A 24,879-nucleotide genomic window follows, 5' to 3' on the forward strand; every position below is an offset into this window, starting at 1 on the left:
GCACTTGTTTTGGACTGAAATTAGCCAGTCAGTGAACTAAAATGTGTTCCACTGCTTCAGTACCTTCCTTTGATATAGTGATGCCTTCCCGTTGAACCAATAGGAATTGGAGCACTTATAAGCTTCAAAACATTGTGAACAGGAAGTGAGCACTGATGGCATTGTTGCTGTCCTTCTGCTGGAAACCTATATCCAGCTGGTCCATGTTGTAGCATAAAGTTCACTACAATTTCATTTAACTCATAACTGGTGTCTGTAATCTCTGCAATTCGCCAGTCACACACACACTCCACAAACATCCCTGTTCGCAGGTTGTGAATCTGAATATTATTCTGCTGTTGTTAAGGTGTTGGCCGAAAGAACGAAATTTCTTCTTTCTTGCTCCTTAAAGTGTGTGCAATAAGAGTTCGCCCATCACTTTGAGTCCAAATATGTCCCCTGAATTCCTTTCACAGGAGTAGTATGCTTGGGCCGTTAATCTTTTTTGTGCTCATGGTTTTCTTTGATTTCCTCTTTGGACAAAAGACTGAGGGCTGTGGATGTTTAAGATTTCATGACTCTCGTAAAATCCTGAGCATTCTGAATCACAGCTGTATTTGGTCTGGAAAGGTTGTGCTTTGTAGCATGGTGCTTCAGCAGGCCTCCTACACCATGACAAGGCCCCTTCCTGTGACTGACCAGTAGCACTGTATACATAAATCATTTGTCACAAATGATTTACTGAATTCAACATGATCAGAAGTAATTAGATTTTCTGCCCCTGTTTGCAGTTGAAGAATTTTGTGCATTGCTAGCAAAGCATGTGCTGAGTCATGTCCTGTGTCATCACTTATAACTGCAACACTTGTGGTCATGTTTTGAAAATGTCACTTCTGTGAAAATTGAAACCTGGTCATTACTCCAATGATATCTTTCAGATAAAATGACTGCACTATTTGAACTTGAGCTGCTTTGCAGGATGACCATAATAGGGATATGGTCTTCCAAAGACGTCTTTTACAGATCTTATAACATTTCTTGATTTGTCTGCCATGTGCTTTGACACTGATGGAATGTGGTTCAAAATTGTTTTCTTCGAAAATGTATCTGGAAAATAAGTTAAAACTTGCACTTTTCAATGTAGAATGTAAAATATTCAACAGCTGAATTGATATTTGTGAAAAATTCCTGGCAAGAGGTGCAAGAGTGCTTTGGTTCATTTTCTTCTGAAGATGGAAAGTCTTCTTTGAAGAATGTGGTCAGTATTCATCCATAGCTTTAGAGTAATTTCTCTGGGCTTTCTTGATGCATATCAACAGTTTCTTAACAGGACTAAAACCTGCCTCTGTAGTTGACTTATTCAGGGTATTTAATTCTTCGTCTATTGATGCAAAATCTGCATCATTGCACCATGGAAGGCTTCACCTTGTTCAGATACTATCTTTGTTGTTCTGTCAAAACATTTAGAACACACAAAGTTGTCACTGGAAACATCTTCACTTTGAAACAGTCTTCAAATGAGAACATATTCCCAACCTGAACAAAGTCTGGTTTTTTGTTTATCTTTTATATCACTCTTTTATGGCTATGCATAGTCAGCACATTTCTTTCCTGTGGCCCCAGTCAGAAGACATTTCAAAGAGTCCTTTTCACAAAACACCCTGTAATTGTGTCAACTGGCAAATTCCTCACAAAACACGGAACTTATGGTCTCAGTTTCTTAGAAGAAAGTTAAAAAAAAAATAACTGCAACAAAGAAAGTGATAAGAAACAACTGTAACAAAGAAATTAGTAAGAAACAGCTCCAGTGAAGACATACATTAACCTTGTAAGTTAAAATAAAAAGATTTTTTAAAATGAAATTTGTCCAACTTAAAAGTGGAAGCTCTCCGTTACAGAGAATATAGTACTACATGGTAATAATCAACAGAAAAAATCTAACTTTTCTGAATTGGCATTTTTGAAAGAGAGTTTCGTAAATTATAAAAAAATTCGAAAGGCGACAGTAAAAGAACTTTGACATTTATGTCCAAACAGAGGATACTATTGTAATCATAAAGCAGTTATCTTTCAAATAAAAAAACTCTAACAAAATATCTGGAACTGTTACAGAGATACAGCATTTTTTTAAAAAATTCCAAAAGTCGCGTCTTGAAAATGATGATTGCGGTGTCATCTTTGAAGACCTGTATCTTGGAGCAGGAATTTTTTGAAGAAAACAAAAATACGTGTTTCTTACTTACTTACTCCAGAATTTTAACATATGCTTAAATTCAATAACATCATAGACTTTGAAGGTAACCCCACCCCTGCCTGAAGTGATACGTATTATGCGTCATGTTATTTCTGGCGCAGAAGTCTAGAGCATTCTCGCCTTCAGTGTATTTTCTGCATATTTGGAAGGCCCCATCATATCTATCAAATTGAACTTAGGTGTTTAGTCCTCTGCTATATTGTAATGTTGGCCCCATGTAATATGTCTTCCATATTTCCAAGGAACTCACCATCCTCATTGTTATATCCTCTGAGGAATATGCCTGGTTTGAGAGACTGTTATTGCCTAATTTCACCCTGGCTTTGATGGTTATTTCAGCTACATAGTTAACACAGTATCAGTTGTGGCTTGAATATCTTCATTCAGCACAAAATCATCTCCAGTCTTTGCTTTCTTCCTATTACCATGCTAGTATAGCATGTAATCTTTGCTCTGTTTTCATCCTTTTTCATTTTGTCTTGCTTATTCCTAGTACAGTACACGTACCTTTGTCCTTTCCATAAAGTTGCCCTTCAGCAATATACTTCGCCTTCAGTTTACGAGGGTAAGTCAATTATTATCCGCAGTTTACTTATATTTTTGTTTATTTTGGTAGTACTTTCGTTTTACGTTGATGAGGCGTGGTTTGTTTTTTTGTTGTTATATCTTTGCAATTTTCAAGCTGCTTGGTACGTTTAGTTATCACTGCCATCCTGTTAATCATGGCTGCTCCTCTGTCTATTTGCACGAAAGAAAAGCAACGTTCAGTGATCCATTTTTTGTACTCGGAAGGCGTATCAGAGCCGAAATTTGTTGAAGACTTTCAGTACAGTATGGGAACAGTGTTTTGCCACAATGGATTGGAAAATTCCGAAATAGTTGCACAAGTGTTACACACGATGAAGGAGCTGGACAACTGTTTAGCGCCACAAATAAAGAAACCATTGAGCGTTCACGTGAACTGATTCTCTTAGACGATTAACTGTTTACGAAGTGGCACATCATCTACAAATTAGTCACGGTTCTGCCTACGAAATCATCCACGACAGACTTGGGTTTCATAAAGTTTGTGCAAGATGGGTCCCAAAACAACTCATACAGTTGCATAAACAAACACATTTCGACATCTACAAAAAAGCATTTGGATCGCTATGGTAACAAAGCGGACAACTTCTTAGACAGGATCATTACTGGCTGGCCTCTGTGGCTGAGAGGTTCTAGACGCTTCAGTCCGGAATCGCACTGCTGCTACGGTCGCAGGTTCGAATCCTGCCTCGGGCATGTATGTGTGTGATGTCCTTCGGTTAGTTAGGTTTAAGTAGTTCTAAGTTTAGAGGACTGATGACCTCAGATATTAAGTCCCATAGTGCTTAGAGCCATTTGATCATTACTGGTGATGAAACATGTATCCATCATTGAGCTGGAGAAGAAACGGCAGAGTATGGAATGGAAACATCCAAATTCACTGTGCAAGGGAAAGTTCAAGACCCAACCATCCACAGGAAAACTGATGCTTATGGTTTTTTTTGGGATGCACAATGTCCAGTACTGGAACATTATGGGGAAAGGGGCACAACAGTAAAGAGTGTATCTTATAGTGAGATGCTTAATGCCAGGCTAAAGCCTGCAATTCGAAGCAAACACCGAAGATTGCTGTCAAAAAGTGTTCTGTCGTGGCACCACAATGCCTGTCAGCATACTGCTGCCAACACTGCTGAAACGCTCCAGAAACTCAAATTTGAAGTACTGGATCATCCTCCATAGTGCCAATCTGGCTCCTCCTGACTATCACTTGTTTGGTCCACTCAAACATGCATTAAGGGGCCATCGATTTGCCTCGGACAAAGCAGTGAAAAAAGCAGTTCATTCCTGGCTCGCAGCTCAACTGAGATTTCTGGATTGCAGCTCAACTGAGGACCTTCTTTTATGAGGGCATCAGGAAACTTTCACAACGATGGACCAAGTGCGTTGAAACGCAAGAAGACTTATGTCGAAAAATGGTGTTCTTGTGAGTTTTCTATTTGATTACAATAAAATTCTATAACTACTTTGTGGATAAGAATTGACTTTTCCTCATAATTATGTGTGGGGTTCCTAGTCACTTTGGTTTCCTGGTAATATCAGTTCTGGTGTTTGGTTCTTAGGTTCTTTGGATGAGCATCGGTCTCTGTAGTTACCATGTATTCCTGAAGTGATAGAAGTGGAGTTTCCATTTAGTGTGCTAGATAGGAGGCTTGTCTTTGTAGTGAAAACAACAAAACAGTCCTTTTCTACTGGCTTTTAGACCTAACAGGGAGGATTTTCTTTTGGTGTTTGCTCCCTTAGCCTTCGAATATCCCTCCTCATTCCATGGAGCAGTAGGATTTATGTGCACTATCATCAGAGGAATGGTCTGCCAGTTCCACTGTACTGAATCATCTCTGCCTTTGCTGCCATTGAGGCCTTCAGCTGTAATCATGGGCATGAACTCCATGGTATGCCCAACAGTACTGGGTCCCTTCCTGGACTCAGCCCAAAATCTTGGTTGTGGTGAAATACTGATATGTATTGTAGCATGTGATATAAGTAGGCCAGAAGTCAGTAGCTTTGTTTTGAGGTGGAGAAGCCAACAAATGTGAATAAGAAAGGCTGTGGCTAAAGGTTGATCTATGTAGTAGCCCCAGGTATGAGTTCACTCCATATGTAACATGCCTTACATGAGGTAAACCTGTTGTCAATCTGAAGGTTTATTTGAACACACATGCTTATCTAAGCATGATCCTTTTAGAGGTAGTGTGCTGTTGTCTTCATATGTCGTTTGAGGTGGTTTTGCCCAGCTGTTTACAGGGGGCCTACAGTTTAGCATGGATTCCAAACTGTGATGCAGCATGGTATTTTTTAAGTATTAATGAATGTTACGAGAAGTGAAAGGTGTAAAGGGATAGATATAGATTGTAGGACTGACAGGGGATCAAACTAGAGACCATCTTGATTGCGTGGGGGGGGGGGGGGGAGGTTGGTGGCTGAAATGGAGGGAAATGGAAAGACTGTGAATGTATCTGTTGCAGAAGAAGGGTTTGTAGTGCTAGGGTGGGAACAGAGAAGGGTAAAGGTGGATGAAGGACAATGACTAACAAAGACGGAGGCCAGGACGGTTGCAGGAACATAGGATATATTGCAAGGAAGGGTCCAGATGTCAAGGGCAGTCATCGAAATGAAGGTTGTGGTAGGCAGTAGGCTCAGCTACTGGGTGATCCAGCTGTTTCATGGCTACTGTTTGTCGGTGGTCATTCATTTGGACAGACAGCTTAGCTTGTAGCTCACATGACTGCTTTGACAGGTAGCCCTGCCTTTGATGGGATAGATGATGCATGTGACTTGACTGGAGGTGGTGGTTGTGGGAGGAAGTAAGACACAGGTCTTGCATCAGGTCTGTAGCAGGGATATGAGGCAAGGGATTGGGAGCAGGGGCTGTGTATAGTTGAAGCAGCATATTGATTACCACTTCGGGGGGGGGGGGGGGAGATAGTGGGTAGGACATTCCGCATTTCAGGGCTCAGTAAGAGGTAGTCGAAACCCCAGTGGGGAATTTGATTCAGTTGCTTAGTGTACTAATGTTTGGCAATGAAATAGTATTTGGCTGTGAGAATAGTCTGACAAGTCCAGTTTGTTCATTGATCCCAATAATTATATAAGCTTGGAAATTATGCTCAGCCCCCCTCCCTATTTTTCCTATAATGCTGTGACTGAAATAGAAGGAAAATTGAGGATCCTTGATGCATTTGCATGAACTAGTTTGTTGCTTAGTGATACCTCTACTGATACAGAGAGCCTGTAGATAGAAGCAAGTGTCACATTATATTTTCTGTGCTTTTTTCTTCATATATTTCATCCTTATAAGAGGTGCCAGCTACAGAAGGGTTTTTGTGTACTTTCATCCTATTGAACAATGATTTCAGCTTGACTGAATGTGAAGTTAGCTGTCACAAAAGTGTGTATGGTGGGACTGGATTAAATTATAAATTGACTGATTGGAAGCAAATGTAGCAGTGTGTACAGGAAAGAGAGAGCCTTGCTGTTGTCCACAAGACTTAATTGGCCTCTGTTGCAGTTTCTTTATATTTAAAAATCGCAATCAGTTGCCTTTGAAAATAGGTTTTTGTGATTGTTTCAAATTGATGCAGAAAAGATGAACATATCTTGACTTTGGAAAGGCAAATGTCCAACTGATATTTTAGGATACTGGGGAAATGGGTTTCCTCTAACAAGTTTTGACGTACTGTGTAATGATGCATGCAAAACCAGAGTAAGTGTTTGCCTGGATATGGGTCATTGTGTGGGGCAGTGGGTAGTTTGACAGAAGTGAAAAGTGCCATCATGAAATGTCACCAACTATTTATAGTTTTTTGTTGTGCATCTAAAAATGCAAGTTTTGAACAAACAGGTATTTCCTTTCAGGACTTGTATTGGAGCCAGGAAAGAGGTATGCGCAGACAGTGGATAAACCATTCCATATATCGATGGCTAGTCTTGATGTGATGCATTCTGAAAATGAGTTGGTGTCAGTGAATGTTAACTTCCAGAATGCAGAATTTATTCTGTGTAACCTACAGAAAAATAAAGTTTTTCAGACACCTCTAGATTTAAACTTCATGGCAGGAGACAAGATTGCATTCTACACCTCAGGAAAGGGTCGCGTTCATCTGACAGGTATGTTATTCCTTTGAGATGATTTCTTCATTGTTCAAACGTCGACTATAGCAATGTCTCATTGGTTTGTGTTTTAAAGGTTACTTGATAGATGACGATGATGACATGGGTATTGAAGCTGAAGATGAGGAATCTGAAGAGGATGGTAAGTACTTGAAAATAATTGTACATAAATGTAAATACCACTAGTCTGTAAGCCTGGTTCAACACAAGGAGTGATCTGTGACAATGGGACATGTGATAGACATGTCGCCAAACCCTCTAGCCGTTATTGTCAGTAGATGAATCCTGATGATTCTGCTGCTTCTTTGTTCAAGCAGCTCCTTATTTGGACTTAGAGACTGAACAGACACTGTTCCAGACTTTTCTACTCTGAGATGGTACCAGGAATGGAACGCAGGTCGTGTTGCACCAAAGGCAGCAGTGCTAATCATTAGGCTAGGGGAGCAGTAATTGTAAGAGTGGATTATTTTTACAGTGAAGCAATCATTAATGTCAGGATTTTTAATGCCTCATTTCTGAATCCAGTATTCTCAATTCAGAAAAGTGCTAATAGAAACAGTGGCAGTGAGCTCTTAACTACTGGTGATTATTAATCTGAGAACAAAGTAATTTGATTCTAACGTGGATTTTGAGAATGGCTGTAGACTATTCAAACACCTCAACAAGAAAGATAATTTTCTACACTTTCTGGATGAGCTCATTGCAGCAGTGAAGACCAGATTGGAGACAGCAACTCGTGACACTGAATGTTTCCAAGTAATCTACTGTGCATAAGTGTCTTTGTAGACATTTAGCACCTGAAATATCACATATTATCCAGCAAACAGAACTGGAAACCAGGCCAGCTTATTTGCTCTCAAGAAACAGGATGAAGAGAAGGCACAAATGGGGACTCTGGTACCCTTAAAAGTGGAGCACTGCCATATACTCTATGCCATTGTCTTGTGTAGAACAACATTTAAATGCATACTGGATTTTTGAGGATACTTCTCAGACACCACTACTTCTCGAGCATTTGTTTGTAGAACAGTAAGAGTCAAGATTTCTTCTAAATAGACTGTTACCTGCTTTAATCATTTTGCCTCGTATCTTGCTAAAAATCTAAAGTTTGTTCACTGTTTCAAAGCTGTCATCTCATTTGTACATAACTCTTATACTTAAATATTTTAAAAACAAATTTAATAGAGAGAAATTTCATTCACGAGGAAAGGGTATGAGGATCAGAGAACGGACAGAATGGTGAGGTAGTTTAAGGGGCCAGCTGTCTTGTGGTAAGCCCATTCACACTGTTTGGTTTTCATACAGGAGGTTATCCTCCTCAGTAACTGGACGAGATCAGTGAACTTAGTGTCTGTTCACAGTACCTGTATTAAAAATGGTAAGTTAGCTGAGCATATGTAGCATCAGAATGGCACTCTTATCTTTGGTTAGGTGGAGTGCAAATCATATACAGTGGAACCTCACATAGCGAGCATAATTCATTTCGGAATCTTACTCATAGTGCAAAACACTCATTAAGTGAAACACACACATAAATTAATGTAAAATACAATAATGTGTTCCATGCAGAAAAAAATAATAAGTTTTATCTTATTCGTGCCATTTATTCAAAGAAAGTTATACATGCAGTGTTGTATACTTCATTATTCATGATACATAACTAATTCTTTTTTATGTACGGTCATTTGTTTCTGTCAGCGCCTCAACACTTGGCGAAAATGTGGCACAGCATTGTTGTCAGATTTGTAGGGCACATAGCCACTGCCTTATTGAGATGATTATATTCAGTGTTTGATTCCCATGCTTTCAGCATTTCTCTTATTTCATCATCATCATCATCATCAGAAAAACTCCTCTCCACAAGTTCATGCTGTGAAACACACTGCGACTCTGTAAGCTCTTCCGTGGTCATTTCTTGGCTGTGACCTTCCACAACCTCATTGATATCATTGTTACCCACTTCTAGTCCCATGCTTTTGGCCAAAGACAGAATTTCGTTGATTACAGGCGCCACAGGTACTGACACAGATACCTTGGTCACATTTGACAAAGCATTCTGGCCAAAGCTTCTTCCAAGCAGAAGTTAGAGTTCTCTTGGTAACCCTTCCCCATGTCTTTTTGATCATCTTGACACAGGCAACAATGTTGAAATGATATTTCCAGAACTCCGACTGGAGATTTGTAGCTTCAGTTAACTCAAAGCAATGCTTGAAGAGTGCTCTAGTGTAGAGCATCTTAAAGTTAGACATAATCTGTTGGTCCATAGGCTGGAGTCACATAGTAGTGTTGGGAGGCAGAAATTGGATTTTGATTAATTGAATTTCTTCAAGGAGGTGGTCTTGTGGGTGTGGGGAATGGGCAGGAGAGTTGTCCATAACCAGCAAGACATTGAGTGGCAGATTCATCTCGAGCAAATATTTTTTCACTGAAGGACCAACCACTTCATTGATCCAATCACAAAAGAGATCATTTGTCACCCAAACCTTGTTTAATCTCCACAACACATTTAACCTCCTCTTCTGGACTTTACATGAAGGCCTGAATGGTAAACAAGCAGCAGTTGAATTTTCAAACTGCTGCTTGCATTGGCACAGAATAGTAGTGTGAGACGTTCTTTCATAGGCTTCTAACTGGGCAATACATTCTCCTCTGCTGTTATATAGACGCGGTTTGGCATATTTTTCCAGAATAGACCCACCTTGTCAATTAAAAATGTTGCGGCAGATAACCATTAGAATCAACAAGCATCCTGCAGTTGCTGACGAAGATCTCTGTTGCCTTTGTGTCAGAGCTGCCTGCTTCATCGTGCCTCTCAATGCTGTGGATGCCGATTCTTCTCTTAAACTTCTCGAATGCCCATGGCTTCTGTGAAACACTTCTTCGGTCTCTGATGATCCTAGCATCTTTTTAACGAGGTTGGCAAAAATCATTCTCACCTTTTCACAAATGATGTCCTTGTTAATAGTGGCACCTTGCAGTTGGTTTTCATTTATCCATATAAGTAGCAACCTTTTGAAATTGTCCAGAATATGAAACCGTTGTCCAGAGACTCATCACTCCCTGAGAAGCATCGATCTCCTTGATCTTGTCTTTGTTTGTGAGGATAGTGCAAATAGTTGATTTAGACTGATTATATGTGTGTGCTAAATCAGCAATGCTCGCACCACGTTAGTGTTTTTTCAATGATTATATGTTTCACTTCTAAGGTCTTTTCTTTCTCTTATGGTTGTCGTCTGGCGGCTTTATCTTTGGGAACATTTTGCTTTCATTAGCAGAGAAGAAATTTAACAAAGTAAAGCATTAAAATAGTGGTTTAAACTAGCAAATTTTAGCGGGAACTACAGAAAATCATTTTTTGGCAGTTGATGAAACAATAATTCAGGTCAGCTGATTTTCAAGTGCACAGCATATTTTCTGGCCAAAGTTAGACAATAGTGAAAGAGATGTATTAACATTGGACCTTCAGCCAGGACAATATGCTGCATGCATTTATGAAAAAGTGCTGGATTGGAAATAGACTACATCTTAGTAGAAGTATTCTTTAATAAGCTTTATGTACCCACGTAGCCCAGCAAACTCATTTTATTTGCTGTCAAGGACTGAAAAGTGCTGGATTCCAAAACTACACATTATTGCATTTACTTCAGCACTCTCAGTAACATTGCTTGGCAGACAGCATAGTTTTCCTCGTGACACAGTATAGCAAATTAATGAAATCTGAAAAAAAAGAAAGCATTGTGAAGGAAACATAAGCTCAGGCTAGCTTTATTGTCTGGTACCTTAAGAAATGTAATGGGCATGGGAACCTGTGATAAAGAAACCCACTGGTGGCCACTGTTACACAGCTATTGAGTGTGGGTCCTATGACAGTGAGGATGCTTTTTTGGGCACTTTAAAAAAGAAACCAGCCGTGGTTAAGCCATCACAGACCAAATCAACACATTTACACAATTTCAAATTGGTTCACAGAACTAAAACTCAGCAAGCACAAAATATGCTATACTTCGATCTACCACGTCAGTAACATTGCACAATAAAGACATTCAATATTCTCTAGGAGTCCTTCCCAGAAAGTGTCAGGCAGATGGTTATGAACTCCCCAAAACTTGACACAATGTGACAGTGGTGTAAAACTTGAAGACAATTTATACAGTGAGTGTTGCAGTTAGCAAAAATTTTACCATCATTGTGTCCCATGCCTTGGTAATGAAGACTTAAATTTTGAAATTTATAACTATTTTGATTCATAAGTTACCATAGCAGAAAAACGGACTGAAATGTCATGACGACTTGTGACAAAACACATTCCTTCTTCAGTGTTATACTTGTTATGACTGGATCTCACTTCCTGGACATCAGAGGTTTCGCTGTTACCTACCCCAGAGAGTGTTAAAAATTGTAGAGTCTAATAAGATGTAAAGATTTTAGGACCAGTGGAACATGGTGTATTTTAAGAGCACCTCCATATGGTTGTCATTTTTTGGGGGCCATATATGCTCATATTGCACAACCAAATCTAGTTTTTTAGGTGGTCTAGTACATGGGCTGTCTAATGAAAATGATTTGAGTTTGCAGGTGACTTTTTTGTAAAAGTGGTCAATTTTGGCATGTACAAATATCAACAACTTTGCCCTCTATGTGTAAACCTTTGGAGTATGGTATTCTAAAGCCTTGTAAGTTATCACGATCAAAGTTTCAGATTTATACTGCAATTACTTCAGAAGATGTAGAAAGCTAAACTTCACATTTTTGAAGTGGCTGCTAGTGGCTGACTTTGCTTGAAATAGTTTATCTGAAAATTGTTCAAGAAATCTTTTTATATTTCACTGGTATAGGCATGTGTATTCAAATACAGAGATATGTAAATAGCCAAGAACAGTACTGCGGTCGACAACACACATGTAAGAGAAGTGTCTAGTGCAGTTGTTAGATCGGTTACTGCTGCTACAATGGTAAGTCAGCCAAAATTTAAGTGTGTTTGAACATAGTTTTATTGTTGGTCCACAAGCGATGGGGGACAGCCTGTTCGAGGTAGCGATGAAGTGGGGGGAATTCGGTAATACATCAAATCTCGAACATCGATGCAGCTGGAAATAGAACCTGCAAGAACAGGTCCGACAACTGAAGAGAATCGTTAAACATGACAATTTCAATGCTGTGCCATCAAGTGTCAGTGTGCGAACCATTCAATGAAACTTCATCGATGTGGGCTTTTGGAACCCAAGGCCCACTCATGTACCCTTGATGACTGCACGACACAAAGCTTTACACCTCGCCTGGGCCCGTCAACGCAGACATGGGATTGTTGATGACTGGAAATATGTTGCCAGATCAGATGAGTCTCGTTTCAAATTGTATTGAGTATGGAGACAATCTCATGAATCCATGGACCCTGCAAGTCAGCAGGAGACTAAGCCGGCAGAGGCTCTGTAATGGTGTGAGGTGTGTGCAGTTGGAGTGATGTGGGACCCCTAGATACAACTGACAGGTGACATGTACGTTGTCATCCTGTCTGATCACCTGCATCCATTCATGTCCATTGTACATTCTAACAGGCAATTCCAGCACGACAGTGCAATGTCCCACACGTCCAAAATTGCTACAGAGTGGCTCCAGGAACACTCTTCTGAGTTTAAACACTTCTGCTGGTCACAAAACTTCCCAGACATGAACATTATTGAGCGTGTCTGGGGTGTCTTGCAACATGCTTGTACTCTTAAGGATTTATGGACAGCCCTGCAGGATTCGTGGTGTCAATTCTGTCTAGCACTATTTCACACTTTAGTAGAGTCCATGCCACGTTGTGTTGTGGCACTTCTGTGTCCAGAATGAGATTTTCACTCTGCAGTGAAGTGTGCGATTATGACACTTCCTGGCAGATTAAAACTGTGTGCCGGATTGAGACTGGAACTAGGGACCTTTGCCTTTCATGGGCAAGTGCTCTACCAACGGAGCTACCCAAGCATGACTCGCGCCCTGTCCTCACAGCTTTACTTCTGCCAGAACCTCGTCTCCTACCTTCCAAACTTTACAGAAGCTCTCCTGTGAAACTTCCAGTACTAGCACTCCTGAAAGAAAGGATATTGCGGAGATATGGCTTAGTCACAGCCTAGGGGATGTTTCCCGAATGAGATTTTCACTCTGTGTGTTCACGGGAGCCCTAGATGATATTAGGCAAGTGTACTAGTTTCTTTGGCTCTTCAGTGTGTTTTGTTTAATAGTGTGCAAAAAGTTATGCAAGATGGCCTAGTTGCGTTTCTTTCAAGGAAATATTGCCAGAGATATTATGTCTCAAAGTTGCTGAAAACTCTAGGTGCACTTAAGCTCTGCTTTGGGGTCAAACAAATGACTATATTTCTGGAAGTATTATACTGGTGAAAGTAAAACTTCACCATATTCATTGGGAACATGGACGAATGTCCACAAAAAATTTCAGCAAAATCTGTGATGGTGATGTAGGAGCTCTTCTGAAATTAGACCACTTTGCATGGAATGGCCTTGCTTTAACTAGTATGGCTGTACAGTCTTGACAGCCAATTCCCACTATTACCAGGTACATGTTTGGCTTTTGCTGTCGGACATTGTGGGCACTGTACTCTGTGGGCACTGTTGGCTTCCACCAGACATCTAGCATATAATTCATAAATGTTCTCAGCTCTTCGCTGTTTTTCAGATTCCTTTTATTACTAGAGAATAAAGTTGTTGATTACTTGACATTTGGGTTCGTGTTCATCATTACTGTGAATAAGAACTACAGTATTACACATAAATACAAAATTTAAATATGTTGCATTCTCATTTTACAACTACACAAACACTTGAACAACAGTATGTTTGAATACTGTTATCAGTGTTTAAGTACCCGAATTGCACAACTTCACACTACAGTTTGGCAACACTTGCAAGGAGTTGATCAGTTGAACGGAATGGGTACTCCTAAACAGGTTAAATGATGATTTTACAATTAATCAGTTGATGTTGTGCACCTCTGTGCTATCCAAAGTGGAAATGGCATTACCTCTCTGGATATTGTAAAATTAGATTCTGTAAAAGGTAAATTATCTCAGGAATGGTACAAGCAAAAGTTTTAAAATCTGTGTGTATCATATAGATTGCTTGTATAACTGGTAAAGTTACAGGAATTGTGTATTATCTTTTAAGGGAAAATATTTTTTTCTTTAAGCTTGACTTTTTCTTGTAAATTTTGGCCTTATTTGCCTGATAAAATTCTGAAAACATTTTTGTTCATATTTAAAATAACCTCAGGGGCTGCAAAATATATATTTGAGTATAACCTGAATATTTTAGTTTTCTGTATTGAGTAGAAACTGAGAAAATGAACCTTTTGTAGTGAAAAAATGAACTTGGGGAAATTGAGAGTCCAAAGTTGAGATGTCAAAACTTTCCTGCTGCACAACATGGATCATCAGGGTCTTCGTCTCCCAATGCAAATTTCTTGTTGGCACTTTTTTTTTTTTTCACATGCATCCCTGTTGTATATCTTTAGCTTGTTTTCTGCAGTCCTCAGTGTGTTGCTATCCAAATGTTTGAGTGTGACTTTCATATGTCCACACACACATTTTTGAGTAAGCTGATCCTAATGACATTGTTCACTCATTTGTATTGTCCTGCCTACAAAGACGTTAGAAGTAGATTAGTATTTGCCTTGCCAAGTCTTTCAATTCTGACTTTGTTGTCTCCATAACACCAATAGACAAGCATAGAGATTATTTTTTTCACCAGTTACTAAATCCTTATCAGTATCCTTGTGACACCATGTATACTTAGTGTGTCCAAAATGTCACATACACAAATGGAATTTTTCAGTCATACCTCAGGTTCTGTTGATGATGAAAAGGTAGGGTCAAATATTTGATAGCAATTGGGTTAGGGACTATTTGTGTACCCCACATTGTAATAGTGTCACTGTCCTACAGTACAAAGTATGAATATTACACACTTCCTCCTCCTTAGACAAATGGGAGAAAATTGGTTCGCTCATTTTACATTTGATGTGGTCTACAGTGGGCTTGATGGGACTTTTGGAAAACTCCACAAGGTTTTTTACTGCTTTTTGCTGTTTCCAGCAAACGAAAACCCAGCAGAGGATTTCAAGATGTCTGTGCACAGCAAATGGCTGAAAATTTCATGGTATATTCTGAAGACCTGAATTGTTGAACAATTTGAAAATTTTCTATGTCTTTATCTGTTTCAAGAATACAGAGGTTCAAAGTTACACTACTTGTACATGTAAAATCTGGTTTGAGGCAAAACTGTAGCTCATAAAGTGACGTTGCATGGAGAAATATGTTGTAAAGTGTCTTTGTTATCCTCTGGGAGCACAATGTCTTGTACTGAAGCACATGCAAAATTTTGTGCATGTAAAATCCAGTCAGAGGTGTAGAATTAGTTTTGCATTATTTCCATTTCATGAGAGTTACATGCCCTTCTGCACCAAGGAAGAAAAGGTAATGAGCAGAAACTTCTCCTGTTAGAGCACAAAAAATGTGAATATGTCTGGCTGAAAAGTGGAGTACCAGCTGCCTCATTCTACCTTCCTCAATGCCTTCAAAATTTTTCCCATAAGTTTTGTCATGTGAACATGTTTGTCCTTTTTTATGCTGAGAGAGACAACAATGGCGGTGGCAGAGAGACAAAAAGTAATAAATACTGGAAGATAGTAAACTGGTTGTTTTAGAGAAAGAGTGGGGGAAGACAGTGGCAGTGTAACACTGTTGACAGTGTCAGAACATGAGATATTAGCAATTAGTAGTAAGAGAGAAGAGGGAGACAGTGACAGTGAGAGGAGATTGTAATACTAAGACAAAACGAAGGGACTGCCTGTGATGCAGGAGACAATGACAAAGGGGCACAAAGATAATGGCAAAGAATTGGGCTGAATGAATGAGAAAAGGAACTGGGAGTAGATGGGTATGTGAGTTAACATTTAGTGGAATTTAGGTGAGTTGAATCGTAAAGTGAATATGTTTGCATGCCATAATTTTTGGGAAATTCTGTAAAGGTGCCGAGGAATGTAGAATGATGCAGTGGGTGCTCCACTTTAGTGTTTTAAATAAACAAGAAGATGTTCACATTTTTTGTGCTATGATAGGAGCATTTTTCCACTGGTTGTATTTGCAATAGCTATCCACACCTGTCAGGTACAGTCAAAGTTGAGGTTCATCATTGTTGGACAGTGTATGAAAATACTGCCCATATAGCTTTCTCAGTTGCATCTACTCAATGAATATTCTGCCTAATTTCTAAGCCATAATGATCTTGGCGTGTCTTTATAGCTGGCAATGTCAGTCTATCCTTGGCACTAATTGGTTTCCAATCATTAAGGCAAGTTTACTCCTAATGACAAGTTCAGCTTTTGAAAATGGGCCCCATTCTCTTCTCCGCATGCCCCACACACTCAAATTTCTTTATCTTTACCCTATCCCCTTATTGTTTGGATGCAACAACTTCATTATAGGCTCTGCAGTCTCCATTGCCTAAAGTAACTAATGTACTGTACATCATAAAAGAGTGTTGAGAAAGTTTCTTCACTCCTGCTGCTTCCATGGGTCCACTTGCATGACTGAAATTTACTGTAAACTTGTGCAAATGAAGCTGCTTTTGTCTTTTTGGAAGTCTACAAAATTTGGATGTAGGAACGTCACTTTGCCTTTGTCCACACTTGGGGCTGTGATGACACCGTTTTTTGAAGTGTGCCTCACTTTCTCCAAGTGCCGTTACATGCTGCACTTACATCCCTTTCATTGCCACAATCCACATTTTGCAAAACTGCATCCTCTACTGCAACTTCCATACATATGTTGGCAATATCTACAGATGTAGACCCCGATATGTAATTATAGTTGCTAAATTTTGATGGGGAGGAACCAGGTTAATTCTCCCACATAGCATATGTCTGGCGGCTTTTCCCTCCCCAATGAAGTGTAGGCTGTATACCAGCCTAATATTGCAGCTGTAGAATTGGCTATTACTATCAGTTGTATCACATGAAGGAAAAAGCTAACACTTCATATATAAATTAACTGTAGCTCTGTAGGTATTTCTATATGTTTATTTCCAATTTCATGCCTTAACTCTTCCATTGTTTGCACTCTACCTACACCGGATAAAATAGAAATATCAGCTATTTCAAATTCTTCACTGCCGTTTTTTTACAGTATTATTCTTTACACTGTTAAGTTTCTTGTGCTTCGAAATAGGCCTGTTGAGGTTAGAAGGCACTGGTGAAACATAAATTTGTAAATTCACTGTTCTCTCACTTTTTTCTACAGTCAACACATTTGAATACTTTTATTCTGCCTAAGCCATTAATAATTAACATGAAACTTCCTGGCAGATTAAAACTGTGTGCCGGACCGAGACTCGAACTTGGGACCTTTGCCTTTCATGGGCAAGTGCTCTATCATCTGAGCTACCCAAGCTCAGCTTGGTAGAGCACTTGCCCACGAAAGGCAAAGGTCCCGAGTTCAAGTCTCGGTCTGACTCACAGTTTTAATCTGCCAGGAAGTTTATCAGTGCACACTCCGCTGCAGAGTGAAAATATCATTCTGGAATAATTAACATTACTATTATTAGAAAAATTAATAATTTTCTCACAGTAATCACACATCACCAGAAACCATGTGTATAAATCCAAATATACAGAAAGAAAGAAAGAAAGAATGAAACAGGCGAACATAAAATCCCATGAAGCCAAGTGTTACCAGGCTAGTCAATACAAAAGAATTCAGCTTCATATCTCATACAAATAGTGGCAGATTTGAAAGGAATCTCTAGGAGAGAGGTTGACTGCTAAGGCTGCTGCCATATTGATGTCTAGAACACAAGCAAAAAAATTAAACACCAATTTAAAGACAAGTCTAGAGATGCAGAAAAAAATAGACAGAAATGCCACTTGGTTTACTATAATTATAACCGAAATTAGGCTATGTAATACTTCCTAAGAGCAATGTCTATGTGACAGCAAAGATACGTAACATGTTGTGCAGAGACAGACAATACTGAGCTGTGTCAACAGTTACCTGTATGGCTCTCAACACAAGGGATGTTCTCTCCCCCAACTACGTGGGATCTCTGTGTGTTTCTGGCCCGCTTTAAAGTAATTTGAGTGTGGAACACGATAGATATCTCTTGCTAATGTTATATTTATCACTTTTCCACCCATAATGAGTCAAAGGAAGAATAAGGAGAGAGAATTCTTTCACTACAATTACATTAAAATTAGTTTGTGATTTGGCATTTCAGTGAGTCTGGTGGCTGGGGCTATCTGCTGTCCAATCGTAGCTCTTTCTTGATTGCCGCAGGCTCACTGTGTTGCCCATTTTGTAGGTTCGTCCAGCACCTTCCGAAGTATGGCTGTCAACACTGCCGACCCCCCCCCCCCCCCCCCTTCGCCACTCTAATGTGTCGGTCACAAAGTAATTTTAATCAGAGTATAGCAGGTGTGTGGAAAGTTCAGAGCCATTGCAGTGCCACAATCTCCCCCTCCCCCTGTTTCCTTCAGTCTATGCTTCCCATCTGACCCACAAACCATGATGGTTTCTTTGATGTGGATTCAGCTTCTGAAAGGGAAGCAATGATTGAGAAGGGAGTCACAGGATTGTAAGCTATCCCTGAGCAGGCAGTAAAGAACACCAAAGAGAAATTTGGAAAGGGCATAAAAACTTTTCTGCCGATAACATTGTAATTCTATCAGGCAGCAAAGGACTCAAGACGAGTTGGAATGAATTGATTGCGTGATAAATATCAAAGTAAAATAACGGATTAGATTAAGAAATGAGACTGTAAAAGTGGTAGAGTTTCGCTATTCGGGTAGCAAAAATATACAGTGGTCGAAGTACAGATCCTGACCCAGAGCTATACTTTGCTACACAGTATGGACATTGTTTAGTAGTTCTGAATTTTGGGACTTCTCTGACAAGGAACTGACTTAGCTGTCTCATATTCGCCAACTAAAAACTAACTCTATGTGAAAGCTTTGAAGTTCGCATACGGCAAGCAGGATGAATGGTCTTGTATTTGCTTGTTTTGTCTGATGTTATGTGCTATGAAATTTTATCATAAGCAAAAGTTGAACTTAATCTCCGAAAATTATCACAAAATGTGCGCTCAACTTCGCACCATAAGAAAAATGAGTTTATAGCGTCTCAATTAATTAACCTGGCAGATTGAAGCTAAAATGCATTATGCACTATAGTTTTCTAGTTTTCCTAAAGTCCCCTGAATAATGGAAATTATTACTTCAATGTTAATGACCAAAGGTTTTATTTGAATTAGAAACTTTGTCTTGTATATTTCAACTACAATTACATATATTGCCATAAGCAGAATGCAATAGAAGTACCTTTTCATTTTTACATTGTAATTTTTATTCCTATGACATTTCTGTTTGACGAGAGCACTTTTGCTCAGATGCTGTAAACTGTGGTATGATTACATGTAGTCCATGTAACTTCTGTTCTGAAGAAGATTACCCTGGTGCTGTTGAAACCATGGTCAATTGACAAACTTTTGTGCAACTGAAGTCGCTGAATCACAGCCAATAAAATGTTTAAAATCTCAAGAGATAAAAAGATTTAAAAATATACTGTCTCAGTATGATAAGTTGGGTGCTTCATTGCCCGCACCTCTTGGGGTGCAGATCGTGCCACTCTGCTTCGTATATATCAGTCTCTGGTCCAGTCCCCTTTGGTCCGTAGTTAGCAAGTTTATGGCTTGGTGGTGCCTTCAACTTTAAACTCATTAAACCCTGTCTACTATTGCGGAGTTTAACTGGCTGCTAGCACCTTCTGGATTAGCCCTGTAATCTCTTCCCTTTCCACTTCAGATAGTCCCAACTTTTGGTTTCCTATGAAATTCCCACCTGTGGGTCCAGTGTTACAATAGGCCCGAGGTATTCCTGCCTGCGACTAAAAGGAGTTTCACACATTTCAGCCTTTATGTGATCTCCATTCTTCAAAATTTTCCCAAAGAGCGAGCCAATTGGGGAAGAGCGCCTTACAAGGTGCATCGTGTCCATTGCGCATTGAGATCTTCAGCTCACTTTATCATCGCGCATTGCAGTCCTGTCCATTCTCCAACTATTGGGCGAGGACACCTTCCTGGGTGCATTTTCGCACATGCAGTGTCAATTTCTGCGTCGATGATGACCATGGACTTCTTTGCACCTGATATCCAGCACGGTAGCCAGTCCATTGTGTGTGGGGCTGCCATGTACCCTGTTGGTTGTAGTCCCCTGACTACACAGGAATCACTCTGCTGTTGCTTGAGCCATTAACTCCCCACATATGCCAAGGGGTAGATGCCCATCCCCCTGGGGCATCGGGACTCCCGGCAAAGGCCATCCTGCCAGATGGCCTTTGCTGCCACTGGATAGCGGCCGTGGGGAGGACTCCTGGTCAAAGTGGGTGCCATCATGGCGGATGACACGCGATGAAGCATAGTCCATCTCTTGCTGGTGGTGAATCACCAGCAGTCTCTAAGCGATCTCGAGCTCAATTCAATGCACAGAAGTAAGACCCCAAATCTTCCCCTCCCTGGCCACACCATGGGAGGAACGTCAGGCTAAGGATGGCAGCAGATCTTATTCTCCCCGGTACCTTGTATGTTCGAGAGCTGATGGGGAATCTTTCATGACGAAGCGAGTTTTTTGTTGAGCATTTAGAGGAAATGCTCAGGGAGGTTGAGGGCTTATCCAAAGTGAGATCTGGGTCAGTCTTGATCAAAACAGCATCCTCTGCCCAGTCATGGGACTTAACTTGCTTGTGACAAGCTGTGGGATGTTTCTGTAACCATCATGCTCCATAAGAGCTTAAATATGGTCTAGGGTGTCATATTCTGTAGAGACCTCCTTTTGCAGTCTGACGATGAGCTATGCACCAATAGAGTGGCGAGGTGTAAATTTCATCTGGCGTGTCCACGTGGTCCGAAGGATAATCAGGTTGCCACCAGTGCCTTCATATTGGCCTTTGAGGGTGATACATTGACCGAGAAGGTCAAGGTGATGGTCTGCCGGTGTGATGTAAAGCCCTATATCCCTCCCCCGATGCGGTGCTTTAAGTGCTGGAAGTTCAGCCATATGTCTTCCTGCTGTACTTCCAGTGTCACATGCTGAGATTGCGGACACCCATTACATCCCAATACTCCATGTTCCCCACCTCCCATCTGTGTCAGCTGTGGAGAGCACCATTCACCTTGCTTGCCTGACTGCAGGATTCTCTAGAAAGAAAGGAAAATAATGGAGTAAAATACCCTGGGCAAACTGACCTACACTGAGGCTAAGAGAAAATTTGAACTCTTGCATCCTGTACGTGTGACATCGTCTTACGCTGCTGCTACAACAGTTGTGGCACCATCAGCTCCACCAGCCCAGGTCACCTCTGAGCTGGAAGACTACACCTGCCCTCTTGATGGTGGGGGCATTTCCCTCCCTGTTGCTCCCCCCTGCGGGTCCGGGGTAAGAATAGGCCCGAGGTATTCCTGCCTGTCGTACGAGGCGACTAAAAGGAGTTTCAACTGTTTCGGCCTTCCATGTGATGGTCCCCCTTGGGGTTTGACCTCCATTTTTCTAAATTTCTACAGAAGTACGAGCCTTTTGGGGAAGGACACCTTACGTGGTGTACCACTGGTCCTAAGTGCACTCAGACCTTGGCACTCAGCATTGCACCGGCGTTGTAACCATACCCACTATTACTCAAATTGGGCCTAAACGCCTTTTGGGTTGTCCCAGTTACGCCCATAGTGCGTCTCCATCTGCACCAGCGATCATGATGGACTTTCCATGGCACCAGAAATCCAGCACGGTAGCCAGCCCGTTGTGGTGGGGTCGTCATGTACCCTCTAGGTTGTAGCCCCCTGACAACACAGGGATCGTACTGCCGATACCTGAGCTGCACCCTCCCCACGTCAGCCAAGGAGTAGATGCCCGTCTCCTTGGGGCATCAGGACTCCCGGCAATGGTCATCCTGCCAGGTGGCCCTTGCTGCGGCTGGGTGGCGCCCGTGGGGAGAGCCCCTGGTCGGAGTGGGTGGTATCGGGGCGGACGTTTCGCAGATGAAACGTCACCACGTATCGGGTCGCTCTGCGGCCGAGTCTTTTAAAAGAAAAAGTACCGTTTCTGGATCTGGTTCTCCTGCCCCTTCCCCCTTGGCCACTCCATGGGAGGAGGGACAGGCCCGCCGGCTTGGAGCGAAGTACTTCCCCCGCTATTTGGTCTGTTCTCGAACCGATGGGGGGACATTCGCCACCTCCAAGCCCATGTTCTTTGTTCAGCACATTGAGGACATCTTCGGGGAAATCGAGGCTCTCAGCAAGATGCGTTCAGGGTCCGTACTTATCAAGACCACGTCCGCCACACAGTCGGCGGCGCTCCAGGCGTGCGACCGCCTAGGGGACATCCCAGTCTCCATTGTCCCACATCTGGCACTCAATAGGACGCAGGGGGTTATTTTTCATCGTGACCTCCTGCTACAATCTGATGAGGAGCTCAGGGCCAACCTGGAGCGCCGAGGCGTGCATTTCGTCCGGCGAGTCCAGCGCGGCCCCAAAGACCGTCGCATCGACACTGGGGCCTTTATCCTCGCCTTCGAGGGGGACGTTCTCCCGGAGAAGGTAAAGGTGATGTGCTACCGGTGTGACGTGCGACCCTACGTTCCGCCTCCTATGCGCTGTTTTCGGTGTTTGCGCTTTGGGCACATGTCGTCACGGTGTGAGGCTGAGCCCCTCTGTGGCGATTGTGGCCGTCCTCTTCGTGAGGAACATACATGCACCCCACCACCTCGGTGCGTTAATTGTCCTGGCGTCCACTCGCCTAGATCCTCAGACTGCCCCGCATATCAGATGGAGAAGAAGATACAAGAAATCAAAACTTTGGATCGGCTGTCTTATTCTGAGGCCAGGAAGAAGTACGACCGCCTCCATCCCGTGCCATTGACCACTTCATTTGCCTCAGTTGTGTCCACTCCTTCCGCGGTATCCTCACCCCTCTCCTGTCCCCCCTCCGCCTCCTCCGCCCATCAGGGGGCTCTGCCTCCGCCTCCCAAATCCCTCCCTTCCAAATCCTCCTCCCCCGTGGCCCCCACCCCCTCTGCCCCAAGGGCCATCCTTCTTCCTCCTTCTCCCCACACGCCACCTGAGAAGCGATCCTCTTCTCAGGTGTCCATCGGGGACACGTTCCGGACCCCGGCTTCCGAGGTCCGGCGTTCCAAAACGGACCCCGCGCGTGAGGACCTTCTTCGGGTCCAGCCCACCATCCCTGTGCCTCCTCGGCCTTCCAAGAAGGCCTCCAAGAAGAAATCTCTATCCCCCTCTCCACCCCGGCGCGTTTCGACTGACGCTCCATCCGTGAGTCGCCGCTCCCGGCCGTCCTCAGTTTCGCCGGGACGCTCTGCTGCCAGGCGCTCAGCTGGCCTATCGTCGGCAAATGATGCTGCCCCTCCTACACAACCAGGGACAGCGGCCGCAGCTGGCGACCAGTCGATGGAACCGGATCCGCCTCCCGTCGGTTGTAGCGTTGTTCCCTCGCAACCTGGCCCTCCGCGGCCGTCGAGGTGACCAGCTCTTCCCCCGTCTCGTTCCCCCAACTTTTTGACTAGCGATGGCGTTGTTTCATTGGAACATAAGAGGTATTCGATCTCATCGGGAGGAATTACAACTGCTCCTCCGCCTGCACTGTCCGCTCGTCCTTGGACTCCAGGAAACAAAGTTGCGCCCGACTGACCGTATTGCCTTTACCCACTATACCTCGGAGCGGTATGACCTTACCCCTGTGGACGGTGTCCCAGCTCATGGTGGGGTCATGTTGCTCATTCGGGACGATGTCTATTACCATCCCATCCCATTGACCACCCCACTCCAAGCAATAGCTGTCCGCATTACTCTTTCTGCTTTTACTTTTTCAGTTTGTACCATCTACACTCCACCGTCGTCTGCCGTTAGTCGGGCTGACATGATGCACCTGATCGTTCAGCTTCCCCCGCCGTTTTTATTGTTTGGCGACTTCAATGCCCATCATCCCCTTTGGGGCTCTCCTGCATCCTGTCCAAGAGGCTCACTCTTGGCGGATGTCTTAAACCATCTCAATCTTGTCTGCCTCAATACCGGCACCCCGACTTTCCTCTCGGACTCCACTCATACCTTCTCCCACTTGGACCTCTCGATATGTTCTACCACTCTTGCCCGTCGGTTCGAGTGGTATGTCCTTTCTGACACCTATTCGAGCGACCACTTCCCCTGTGTCGTTCGTCTCCTGCACCACACCCCATCCCCACGTCCTTCGAGCTGGAACATACTGAAAGCTGACTGGGGACTTTACTCATCCCTGGCGACCTTTCCGGACCACGATTTTCCCAGTTGTCACAGTCAGGTCGAATACCTCACGGCTGTTATCATCCATGCTGCCGAACGTTCCATTCCTCGTACTACTTCTTCACGTCGCGTTTCCGTCCCCTGGTGGAACGAGGCTTGTAGGGACGCTATCCGTGCTCGACGACGTGCTTTACGCACCTTTCGCCGCCATCCTACGTTGGCGAATTGTATTGAATACAAACGACTCCGAGCGCAATGCCGTAGAGTCATCAAAGACAGCAAAAAAGCTTGTTGGGCCTCTTTCACCGGCTCCTTTAACAGTTTTACTCCATCTTCCGTCGTTTGGGGTAGCCTGCGCCGGCTGTCGGGTATTAAGGCCCACTCCTCGGTACCTGGCCTGACCTCAGGTAATGCGGTCCTTGTTGATCCGGTGGCTGTCGCCAACGCCTTTGGCCGCTTTTTCGAGGAGGTTTCAAGCTCCGCCCATTACCATCCTGCCTTCCTTCCCAGGAAAGAGGCAGAAGAGGCTCGGCGACCTTCCTTCCACTCGCTGAATCTGGAAACCTATAATGCCCCCTTTACTATGCGGGAACTCGAACGTGTATGCGGGAACTCGAACGTGCGCTTGC

General features: G+C 42.7%; 1 protein-coding gene across 1 annotated transcript in view; it reads left to right on the forward strand.

The window, feature by feature from the left end:
* LOC126094632 (46 kDa FK506-binding nuclear protein) overlaps positions 1-24,879 on the forward strand; it is a 69,703-nt gene that overhangs the window by 16,946 nt on the left and 27,878 nt on the right. The window contains exons 2-3 of the mRNA XM_049909119.1: positions 6,671-6,922; positions 7,002-7,067. Of these exons, the coding sequence (XP_049765076.1) occupies positions 6,671-6,922; positions 7,002-7,067 (318 nt within the window). The remainder of the gene's footprint in view (positions 1-6,670; positions 6,923-7,001; positions 7,068-24,879) is intronic.

Source organism: Schistocerca cancellata, chromosome 8 (assembly GCF_023864275.1).
Source record: "Schistocerca cancellata isolate TAMUIC-IGC-003103 chromosome 8, iqSchCanc2.1, whole genome shotgun sequence".
NCBI lineage: Eukaryota > Metazoa > Arthropoda > Insecta > Orthoptera > Acrididae > Schistocerca > Schistocerca cancellata.